The 12,500-nt window shown below is 39.2% G+C and overlaps 1 protein-coding gene across 10 annotated transcripts in view; it reads left to right on the forward strand.

The window, feature by feature from the left end:
* Positions 1 to 12,500, forward strand: part of LOC106871173 (innexin unc-9) — a 740,381-nt gene that overhangs the window by 606,550 nt on the left and 121,331 nt on the right. Inside the window, exons 1-2 of one of the 10 annotated variants that reach the window (XM_052978619.2) lie at positions 10,187 to 11,847; positions 11,947 to 12,107. The exons of 7 other annotated variants lie outside the window; for them this stretch is intronic. In XM_052978619.2, the coding sequence (XP_052834579.1) occupies positions 12,064 to 12,107 (44 nt within the window). In that variant the 5' untranslated portion in view covers positions 10,187 to 11,847; positions 11,947 to 12,063. Of the gene's footprint in view, positions 1 to 10,186; positions 12,108 to 12,500 lie in introns of those variants that run through there. 2 more of the 10 variants (XM_052978620.2, XM_089347516.1) reach the window with 2 other exon arrangements.

Raw genomic sequence — 12,500 nt, forward strand, 5'->3', positions numbered from 1 at the left:
GTAAAACGTATACGCTCGCCATAGTGCAAAATGGACGGCCCCAGGTAATCTAACTGAATTTATTATAACTTGAAGATGCCACCAAATGCAGAAAACTGTCTTAAATGAAAATGGATTATGCCAGTCTATGCACGTATTTGGATCGAGATAGTAATATCTTAGGTCAATTCAATCAATTGTATTCTGTTTTTGTATTTTTCTAATACTTAGTGTACTTTATTACAATCATGAAGCCGTTATTGTAAAATGTGAACCAAGATTGAGCTGGGTTCTTGAAAGTGAATATTTGATAGTAACTTACGAAGCTGACACGCTATTTGGCTATTTGTGCCCTTTATTAATTTATGAGGGATTATTCATTGATATATGGTTTTATAAGGCTGCTTTTACAAGATTTGAACTCAAATAATATGGCACCAGTTTATTTTTTCAATTTTAGTTAAAAGTCAACGCAAGTTTCAGAAGGTATCACGTTGTATTTAAGAGGTGATGTGGACAACAGCATGTTAGTTTTGTATTTTGATAGGATGAGATCTAATGTTATTTAACAGTAAATTACTGGTTAGCTTTAGTAGGCTACATCATTCACCGATGCCGTTGATAAAACTATTTCTTGCTTACTACGAAAATAATAGAAAAGAACCCTGTAAATCAATGTTTTCCTGGATGCTTGTAAGTAATGAATCTAGTCTTTAGCATTTTGACTTATCGCTAGATAAGTATTAAATGGCATTGATTACAGTTCAGGTCCCTTATGTAATTTATCAATAGATTTATTAGCTACTTGCTTGGTTAACATTTATTTTCCGCCTCCTTCGGACAGTTTATTTTGATTCCACGACAAATATAGTCATAGGCACAAGAATGGCTGTGTTGCTAAGGAATTCGCTTCGGAAACACGAGGTTCTTTGTTCGAAACCATTTCGTAGCACCTTGTGTGTGTGTGTGTTTTCTACAGCGTTGGGTTGACCGATATATTGTGGGTGAAATTTGATTGGCTTTGTGTTTCTGTATCCATTTCAGTGTTATGTTGTGGCTCGTAACGAAGCGTTTCAACAGAAAGAGACCGATAAAATAAGTATCAAACTGAAATAATATAGTAATCGATATGGCCCAGCATAGCTACAGTTCAATAACTGAAACTCGTGAAAGAATAAATTACCATTGTTTCAAATACCCACCTCTCTCCCTCCTAGTTTACTTAATTATAAGGAAGAAATAAAATTTTGCAGCGAAAATGGGAAAATGTACATCCGAGGTTCCTTAGATACGCGTATTTACATTGACCTGGAATAAATTAAAAATGTATCGATCTTTTCATTAAATCGTATGTAAATACTTATTTAATTCTCTGTATTTCTATAATACTTTGTGTTGGAAGTGAGAAAACATTCCTTTAAAAATTATTTCTTGATTCTTTTACGTTCATACACATATACGCATTTATGTCTATGTATATTTTTATGTTAATTATCAAACGTTTATTCGACTAATTATTTCTATGTATTTATACGTTTATCACTTTTGAAAATAATTCACTTTTACATGGAATCGATCGAGAAGCAGAGTGACTCACGAGTGTGTGTGTGTGTGTGTGTGTGTGTGTGTGTGTGTGTTTGTGGATGTGTGGGCTAGTGGTTAGGGTGTTGTACTCACGATCGCAAAATCGTAGTTTCGATTCCCAGAGTGGCATTGCGTTCTGTACTTGAGAAAAAACACTTAATTTCACAATTCTGCAGTCCACAACTGAAATAGATTTATTACAAAACTGGATTCAATGCATACGTACGTTCACTGACAAAATTCCGTGCTGCATCACGGAATTTTGGCAGTGAACAGGTCGCGGCCTCAAAGCGACGAAAATATTTTGGCAAATTGAATTTAAATGTTGAAGTGAATCTAACGGTTTTTGTGTGTTTCTTAAATAGCTTATAAACACATTCCACACTGCAATTGTTTTCGTTCCAGCACACGATCTCAGAACTGGTCGCTTGCTATGCAAATACATATCCGTAATATATATATATATATATATATATATCGTTTTTCAATAATTTTATGTATACGTATAACTCTCTATGGCTTTTTTTCTGCTAGTGAAATTGTTACGTTGTACTCTACTAGGCACCCGTGGCCTTGTTTTCACTGTATTTCGTCTCGACCTTTTATTAATTTTTTAAACATATCCGTTAGATTCTTATGTTATAGTTTTACTACACACATAGACTTGCATACACATTGATATGTCTTTCTTTTTCGTTTTCTTTTTTGTCGTCTCTCACTATTATTATTGTTAGCATTATTTTTCCCTTTCATAATTTTGTTTGCAAATTATCCGATTTTTCTTTATTGCCCCATCTGTGTTCTCTTATTGTATCTTGTTTTATTTTTATTTTTATTTTACTTTATTTTATTTCTTCTTATTAAACTTTTTTGATGTTCTCCAAAAGATTCCTCCCACTGATGAGAATGACAATACATACATTTAATTATAATTATAATTATAATTATAATTACTATGATCAAAATTTTTTTCTTACATACTTGCATTGTTTTTTCTAAACGTACGTATGCATTGAATCCAGTTTTGTAATAAATCTATTTCTGATTCAACATCTTTTCTCCATTTTTTTAATACTTGTTTATGTTAAATTCTTATACCTATAACGAAACTTCTCAAATATTATTTTCATATTCTTATCACCTGCTTTGGCTGATTTTCAAGAATATGATGAATCTTTATTATTAGAAACCCTTTTTTCTCTCTTCTTAAACTTATTTTGTCTCACACACACACACACACACACACACACACACACACACACACACACACACACACACATATATATTCTTTTATTCTCTTATATGACTCAGCCATGAGACTGCAGCCATGCCGGGGCACCGCCAGTGTAACCACCTTTTAAGTGGCCAATTTTATGGGATTAGCTTTTGGTGAAGGAGGTAGCTCGACACCGCTGCCCTCTTTGGCGTTTGCTGCATTGATATTGGTTCATCTCGGATATTGGATAGCAAGAGATCAAGCTGTTTCTTGAAACCATTTACTCCCACTCCATGGAGATTCCTTAGATGTTTTGGCAAAGAGTTAAAAAGTTGTGGGCCCTTCGATCCCAAGCTATTGCAGTACATGGTCCTCGCCTTAGATGAGACAGCTGGGACTTTTCGAACAGTGCAGTGACGTCCATTTCGAGGTCTGGTATAACTCTCAATTCCAAAGTTTGGCGCCAGCCTCTCCTGTATCTTCCGCACATATATCACGGTATACTTCTCTCCAGGTGGTAGAGTCGTAGCTCTTTTAGCCTCTCCCAGTAGCTCAGCTGTTCCATTAACGCAATCTTCGTTGTGTAGTATCGTTGAACCGCCTCAAGTTCTACTATTAATCCTACTACTACAGTGTAAGGTGACCACAGTTGAGAGCAGTAGTCCAGACGGCTGAAGACAAATGTCTTCCATAGGACCAGCATAGTTTCCTGCTCCCTTATTCTGAAGATTCTCAGAATCCATCTGGCCATTCACCTGCACACTGTCACCATCTTGATGACATACGTGTGAAACTAGGAATCGTTGCTCATATCAATCCCAAGATCACGCACTGTGTGTGATTCTAGGATTGCCGCTCCTTTTGGTCCAAAGTACCGTTGTTGTGACTTCTGAGCACTAATTAGCTGATAGCAGAGGGCTTGGAATTTGCCTGCATTAAATTGCATGTTGTCCTCAGCCCACTTTAATATGGCATCTAGGTCTTTCTGTAGAAGATTGGCATCAGAAGGTTCCTTGACTGCTGGTACTACTTTTGTGTCTTCGGCATAGCTAGTAAGTGTGGCTATCTGTGTAACTGATGATATGTCTGAAAGAGCTACCATGAACAGCAGTGGCCCCAATACAGTTCCCTGAGGCACTCCACTTTCTATCAATGTCTCTGTGGAGAGAGCTCCGTTGGCTGTTACAGCCTGGCTTCTGTCTTTTAAGAAGTCATGCAACCACTCTCCGGTTTTCCCAGTTATGCCGAGTCTCCGTAGTTTGTGACATATCATCTCATGATAAACCTCATCTAACACGTTTGCAAAGTCGAGACATATCACGTCTACATTTGAGCGATTCGTTAATTGTTTCAACACCCAGTCATAGTGTTGCAAAAACTGTGTAAGGCAGCTTCTGCCTGAGCGAAAGCCATGCTGAATGTCAGGAAGCAAGTCATTATCTTCAAAGAACGCAGTTAGTTTCTTCCTGACAATGGGCTCAATGACTTTGCTGACATGGGAAGTTAGAGAGACAGGTCTATGATACTTAGCGTCTACTCTGCCACCTCCCTTATGGATAGGGCATATAATGCCTTCCTTTAACCTTTTGGAAAGTCTCACAGTTGTGAGGAAGCTCTGAAAGAGAATCTGAAGTGGTCTCGCTAGAGCCCCTTTGCATTTCTTTGGGAGAATTGCTGGGAATCCATCAGGGCCTGTTGCTGAGTTTGAGCTCATCTCATCAATTGTTGATATCACATCAGTTTCCTCTATGTTGATGCTGTCAATAATTGCCATTCTGTTGCGTAGATCTGTGGAACCAAAAAACTCATCAGGCATAGCTACTTGCAAGTGTCCTAGTGAAGTAGTGAAAGCACTCTTGTATTGCACATTCAGTATTTCACTGATCCTCTGGGAGTCTGTAGTCTTCAAGTAGAGGCCCTATTTTGCACCGTACTGAAGCAGATTCTTTTGCATATCTATAGAAGGCTTTAGGGTTTGTCTTAATATTTTTGACAGCCCTGGTCTCTTTTCTGCCCTCTCCTTTTCATGGGAGCGTTTGAGTTCATTATCGATCTCGAACAATGTTCGTTTGAGGTGGGATCATTTGTTATCCTTTAGTGGCCCAGTTAGACGATTTGAGATTTTTGCTCGTCATCTCATAGAATCCTCCTATCCCTGGGTATTATATTTTTCTGCTAGCTTGGCATCCTCTCTGGAGCAAATGTTTTGCAGATGTCATTCATGAGTCATAACGTGTTGTAACTTTATGTCAATGTCTTCTATAGAGAGACTGGCAGACCAATTATTTTCCATGATCTCTTTCGCGATACCCTTCCAATCAGCTTTGTAGTCTTCTGCGGACCATTCATTGTTAGTTCTATTAAGTTTTGATCCGAGAAAATCGTCGGTGTCACCCCAACATTATGGATGAGCACCGTGTTGTTTGTGAAACAGAGATCCAGGACATTTTTCCCCTTGTTAGGTGGAGCGCTATTTTCTCCATAAAGAGCATGTTAGTGAGGTCAAGCAGAAATTCTGCATGCCTCAGGCCATGCAGTGACATATCTGAGAGAAGGTGGCCCTCAGGCCATTTGAAATCCCCTAAACAAGTATGTGCAGGCTGTTATCGAGGTTGGTTAATACTTCCTTCATTTCTTGGAGGCTCTCTTCAAATGAATCCTCATGATTTGGAGCATCTGGTGGGCAATACATGGTACATATTACTAGTTTCATCTGTTTAATGTGTACCACCAGAGTGTCACAGGCCGAGTTTGAATGTGACAGTAGGATCACAGGCGTGACATCTTCCCGGATGTACATAGCCACTCCGACATGAGTCCTTTCTCTCCTGTCACTTCGAAACAACATACCCTGATATGTGTATCTCAGCATCTGATGCGTCCGCATTCAAATGTGTTTCTGTTAGTGACACGCATATTGCTTGATTAAATGCCACTTAGTCTCCCAGGTACTGTGTTTTGCGTTGTTGGGACGTTACGAGGCCCCTGATGTTCAGCAAGAATACTGGTGTGACATGTAGGGTGTCGGTAGTGGCCACTGGTCTGACATGCTCAGAGGTGTCAGAGACGGCTACCTCGGATCCTTAGTTGTTTGAGGTGGTCGTGGATATTGGTAAGTGTTCCTCATACTGAATGTCTGGTGAAGCCAGGTCAGCTGTCTTGCAATCTTCTGTGCAACCTCCAAAAAAAGCCTATTGTTCAGCAGCCGCTATCTGCACTGCAGTGCAGTTTGTTTCCTCCTAGGAGCAGTGCGTGCACCATCCACACACTTCCATGGTGGTGACATAGTATCTTGTGATCTGATACTGTGTTGTTGGAGGCTGTACACATAAATACACACACACACACACACACACACATATATATATATATATATATATATATATATATATATATATATATATATATATATACATACATACATACATACACACACACACACACACACACACACACACACACACATATATATATATATATATATACATACATACATACACACACAAACACACACACACACATACTCACCTGGATTCCCCTTATAGCCCGCGGAGTCAGTCCTCGGTAAGAGTTCGAGGTGTATGTTCAAATCATTTCAGCGCTACCTAGTGATTTTTATATTGAGCATCTCTGCATTCATTTGACTGTGACTATCCTTGGGTCAAACAAATCGACCCAAGATTTATTTTTCTGAAGCCTAGTACTTATTCTTTTGGGTCTTTTGCCGAATTGTTAAGTTACAGGGATGTAAACACACCAACACCAGTTGTTAAGCGGTGATGAGGTGGGGATAAACAGTAACAAAGACACACACATCGATATCTATATCTACCTATCTATTTATCAATCTATCTATCTATCTATCTATCTATCTATCTATCTATCTATCTAGGCTGTCCTCATGGCGGCCGGCTTCGGTCCCATTTTCCGCGGCTGGATGGCTGCCTTGTACAGGGGCATCCGTTCGGTAGTTCGCGTCAATGGGCACCTATTAAGACCATTCGACATTGCACGTTCGGTCCGTCAGGGATGCCCCCTCTCGTCGTTCCTGTACGTATTGACTCTCGAGCCACTACTGCGGAAGCTGGCGACGCTGAGGGGCATCCCGCGAGAGTTGGGATGCGGGACGAGCGTGTCGGCATACGCGGACGACGTCACTGTCATAGTGTCTAGCCAAAAGCACATTGAGCTTGTCGGCGAGACACTGAAAGACTACGAAACGGTAACGGGAGCAAAAATCAACCGGGATAAGTCAGTGGGCTTGCGGCTCGGCACCTGGAGAAGCAAGCTCATGCCGTCAAGCAGCGCCTCTGTCGTGGGACGTTGGACTGACGGTCCGGTTGAGTTGCTCGGGGTCTGGTTTGGTCCAGACCTCCAAACGGCGAAGAACTGGGACGAGATAACGAGAAGGGTGGCCACTCTAGCCCGGCAATGGGCCGAAAGGAAGCTTTCCCTGAAAGGTCGGGCGGAGGTGGCGAACACGTACATCGCGTCCGTCATCTACTACCGCCTGACCGTCGTGCCTTGTCCCGACCCTACCATCACCAAACTGGAGCGCATCCTCTTCCGCTTCTTGTGGAAAGGAAGCGTTCCGATGGTTAGGCGATCCGTTTGCTGCCAACACCCGTTAAAAGGAGGACTGGGCATGCCGTGGTTGATGATGCGCAGACACGCGCTGAGACTGCGACATCTCCGGCTCTACGTAGACAACGGTGAACAGGTGTGGTCGCCGTTTGTGCGTCGCGCTTTCCCGCAGCTCGTCTCCATGACCGAACTGCAGTCGTGGATCAAGAAGAGGCCGAGGAAGGGCGAATGGCACCGCGAGTGTCGCGCTGCTCTTCGGCAACTCCAACAACCCGGGTCAACCTTGAGCGACTGCATCACAACTAACGCATTCTATAGTGGATTAGTGGAGGGAAGGTACGACGACGATCTCGGGGCGAACCTGGGCGTCGACGAGGAATACCTGACCCGCCTGTTTAAGACGACCTTCGGACCGGGACCTATGGACAACTTCCAGAGATCCCTGGCCTGGCAGTGCTATCGAGAAGCACTACCCGTTCGGGATAAGCTCTACAGGCATGTCTCGAGAAACACGGGGCCGACCTGTCCGAGATGCCGGCAGAGCGACGAAACCGTTCTGCACGCACTCGTACAGTGTCCCACCATTTCCGAGCTGTGGGCTTACGTCGAACAACTGCTATCGCGTGTGTGACGAGTCGGTCTATCAGCCGAGTCTATCGTGAATATTGTCGCGCCTCCTTCCTTTAAACGGGAAGGAAGAGCTATTTTCATCGTACTTGTGGCTATGGCGAAAGAATGTGTATGGTGGACGCGTCTGAAAGGTCTAGAGACAAAGACTTTCCTCTCTGGGCAATCTCTCATCAACTTCTTCAAGTATCACCTGAAGAGGAAGGTGAGAGTAGAAAGGGAAGTCTTGTCTAGTGAATGCTTCAAAAAAAGATGGGTGAATGTAGCAAGGATGGCACGTGTGAACGACGGAGCCATCTTGAGCATAACCCTATGAACTAAAAAAAAAAAAAAAAAAAAAATCCAAGAAAAAAAAAGAAAACAAAAAGGCAAAAGAGAGTCACTTACTGTTATAGTTTCTTCAATGAGAATATTGACCAAGGTTACCGTGGTCTTTTCCATAGGCTTTTCTTTCCACGGCCAAACCTAAACTGTCCTCCCCTCCTTTTACACGAGAACATTACTGTGTGATACACGATCCCTATTGATCGCCCTTTTTTTTTTTTTTTTTTGATCCTTTTTGATCGAACTACCCCCTTTTCCTTCCTACGATCCCTTTTGATCGACCCCCCATTTTTTTTTCTTCCCCTCCCAAAAAGAAAAGCTCTACATTGTATTTGTCCCATCTTCATTGAGCCCTGTGTGGCTAATAAAAGAAATGTATCTATCTATCTATCTATCTATCTATCTATCTATCTATCTATCTATCTATATGTATGTATATATATATATGTATGTATATATATATATGTATGTATATATATATATGTATGTATATATATATATGTATGTATATATATATATGTATGTATATATATATATGTATGTATATATATATATGTATGTATATATATATATGTATGTATATATATATATATATATATATATATATATATATGTTTGTATATATATATGTTTGTATATATATATGTATGTATATATATATATATATATATATATATATATATATATATGTTTGTATATATATATGTATGTATATATATATATATATATATATATATATATATATATATATATATATATATGTTTGTATATATATATATATATAAACAATTGCAGAGTGGTGTGTGTGTGTGTGTTAGACCAGTATTGTCACAGCTTTTGGGCTGAAACGATTAAAAGAACTATATGTATATATATATATATATATATATATATATATATATATATATATATAAATATATATATATATATATATATATATATGAGCTATCAATTAGATTCCGCTGCAGAGCACCTTAGGCAAGTCTCGTTTTCTATGGCTTTAGATTGACCCATACTTTGTGAGCGGAACAAGCGAAAAGGAAACTATGGAGAAGCCCATTAGATGGAGTGTACCTGTGATCTAGAAGTCTTGTCTTGTTACACTATGTGTCACGCTGATCTCTGCCTGAAATATAGATTAAGGTTGCGCGTGTCTGGAAAATTCAGTCAGTTCACTTACACACCAATTCACTGAGCCGGATAGTTCAGTTAATCGAACTACCGAACACTCATGGTCGGAATTCTAACCAATCCATATGTGTGTGTGTGTGTGTGTGTGTGTGTGGAGAGAGAGAGAGAGAGATTCATGTGTGAATGTTTTTGTTTAAAGATATATATGTATACTTGTATATGTGTGTGTGTTTATATACTCGTTTATATCCCTTTCCCGCGTTATACAATAATTTCACGAAAAATCCGATGGTAAAATTAGACAATATCAATTGAAGAAAACAAATGGAGAGGGAGAAAGAGAGAGAGGGGGAGAGAGAGATTTAATATGGACGATTCCTATTAACATTTGTTTGTTAAGTTGACAAGTTCAAAAACTCCCGAAATATGATGGATAGTGAGTAGTAGGTGGGGTTTGAATTGGTTAAGTTTAAAAACCTCGTCCAATTGAAAGTGTTCTTGTGTGGCGATTGAGTAAGCTTACTTTATCAGAGTGAGTCGTTCGTTATTCGTTTGAATATGAATTTATAACTAAAACAATGTTGTTAGATAATAGATTGAAGTATAGTGTTACAGTCTAATGTATCATTAGAAAATCCCATGACTGCAACACTGCTAAACTCCATGGTTAGTCCCAGAATCACGATGAGAGAAAGAGAGAGAGAGAGAGAGAGAGAGAGAGAGAGAGAGAGAAAGAGTGTGTGTGTGTGTGTGTGAAAGAGAGAAATTGGCTGACTGACTGACTGACTGACTGTGTCTGTGTGTGCGTGCACGCACGTGCGCGTCTGGGCGCGCTTCTCTGAATGTGATCGATTTTTCCCTCTGAATGAAATCTTGAAGCTTGCGCTCGTGTGTTTATGTTGAGGGACGGGTTTGTCAGCAGCCATCAGCACGGTACTTGCACTAGCGCTGTTGGTGGTAGTCGTGGTTGTGTACATCTCTATTGTTGGCCTGGGACTCATCTCTTGTTTTGTGCTACTTCAGATGACGACCACCACTAGCATCTCCATCGCTGCCACCGCTACTTCTAGCGACAACAGCAAGTCAACGTCGCTTCTTTTATGTATAAGCAATTGGATTACACACACCGCGCTTCTGCGCGCGTGTGATCTCAGCGGAGAGTTGCCAAGACTTGTTTCCCGTTGTATATTAGAAATGAACTCCACCAGCTGGTGACAAGCAGCTCGGGTAAAAACGGACAACCTTTATATATATATCTTAAGTAACAAGACTGTCGCGGATAAAGAGGGAGAGACAAAGAGGGAGAGACAAAGAGAGAGAGCGAGAGAGAGAGGAGAATTAAGAAAAGTATTAAAATAACAACAATGACAGAATGGAAGGAAATCATGTGTTATCAAGCGTAACACTACGTTAATAAACGAGAGAGTGGAAGAGTATTTATTACCAAGCATCACACACATTTGTTTTCAAGTGTTCTCTGTTTCTCTGCTTACTTTTTCAAACCATTGTTCCTTTTATTTCACCCTCTTTTACCTATTAGTTGAGTTTTCCTTAGAAGCCCGTCTTCTTTTTTTCTTCCCTTCCTTTTTTTTCTTTTTCTTTCTTTATTTGTCATTTCCAGGAAGTGAACTTGCCATCTCTGTTGTCGGAGATACTTCGATCCAATCAAATAATTTCAATTCGTTTGTTTCACACTGCCTGTGTTGCTTATTTATTTAAACGCTTTCCGTCCTTCGCCTACACTCTAAAAAATATATATCTCAACAATTATTCGATTATATTTCAGTCTGTATCTTTTACTATAGTTTTGTTCCTTTGTTTTGATTTCGATTCCTTTATATTTAGTTGTTGTTTTTTTTACTCTATGATAAATCCCTGTTAATTTATTATTATTACTATTATTATTATTATTATTATTATTATCATCAATTTCACCAGTTTCGTCTCTACTATAATACTTCTCTGATGTTTTTTTATTTAGAAATATTTTTTATCACACCATCCATTTCTGGTTGATGCCGTTTCGTTTATTTTTTATAGTATTTTTTGTTTTTTGTTTGTTTTAGCTTGTCTTATTTATGTGTCTCCTCCCCAATTATTGATCGTCACTTCCTAATTCCTGAAAAGTATCTGTTTAACCCAGTTACCTATCTGTTTACTATTTTTGTTTTGTTTTAATTTCCTTTTATATCTAAACTATCCTTTTAGTTGGTGGTTGTCGTTTTTACTTTCTTCCCCGGTAATATTTAGATTTTCATTGCTTTCCTATTGTCAGTCTAGTTTCTCTTTATTTCCATCAGTTTTTTTCTTCTTTTTTTTCCCCCCAACTCCGCCTCCGTTTTCGTCCGATGTGTCCCATCACTTCAACGACAAGGCAGTTCTGGACGGAATTTCCCAATGCTGTAAGTTCATTGCATACTTAATACCGGTACACCGAATCAAACGACTTTACTACTTATCTATTTTGATTTTCTTCTTCATTACCTTGTAAATTGTTCCAGTTGCTCAGATTACCAGAAGCAACAACAACAATAACACAACCGTCAACTACTCCAAGCTTTACACAGTCAGCAATTTTTCCAAATATTTCTCTGTGGTACTGAATTAACAGCTTCGCTATGGTGGTAGATCTGCACATCTTGGACGTCATACTCATTGCCTGGTAGGCTACCTGTTATTTTACTTTGTGGTTTCGCACTCGCCCTGAACCGTCACCACTTATTGTCAGCTGTAGTTGTAATAGTGCTCTCCAATGTTGTGTAGAATTATAGCTATTATAGTTGCTGTTGTTGTTTGTGTCAGTATTTGTGATTTGCCGAATCCTTGCACATTTGCCTTACCATTTTTCTCTTTTCTTTATTAAAGACACCCTTATAAATGCACATTAAACATTTTTTACTATTGATTAAATTTTGACTTTTATTTCGTTGTTTATATGAACAAATGCATGCAAATTAAAGTTCACTTATACGTTTATATGAATCTGTACTCTTAAGTACAGCGAATTTTAAATAAATTTGATAAAATATTTATATGCAGTCTATATTTATATGTA

The sequence above is a fragment of the Octopus bimaculoides genome, chromosome 2, assembly GCF_046866305.1.
Source record: "Octopus bimaculoides isolate indiv1 chromosome 2, ASM4686630v1, whole genome shotgun sequence".
Classification (NCBI taxonomy): domain Eukaryota; kingdom Metazoa; phylum Mollusca; class Cephalopoda; order Octopoda; family Octopodidae; genus Octopus; species Octopus bimaculoides.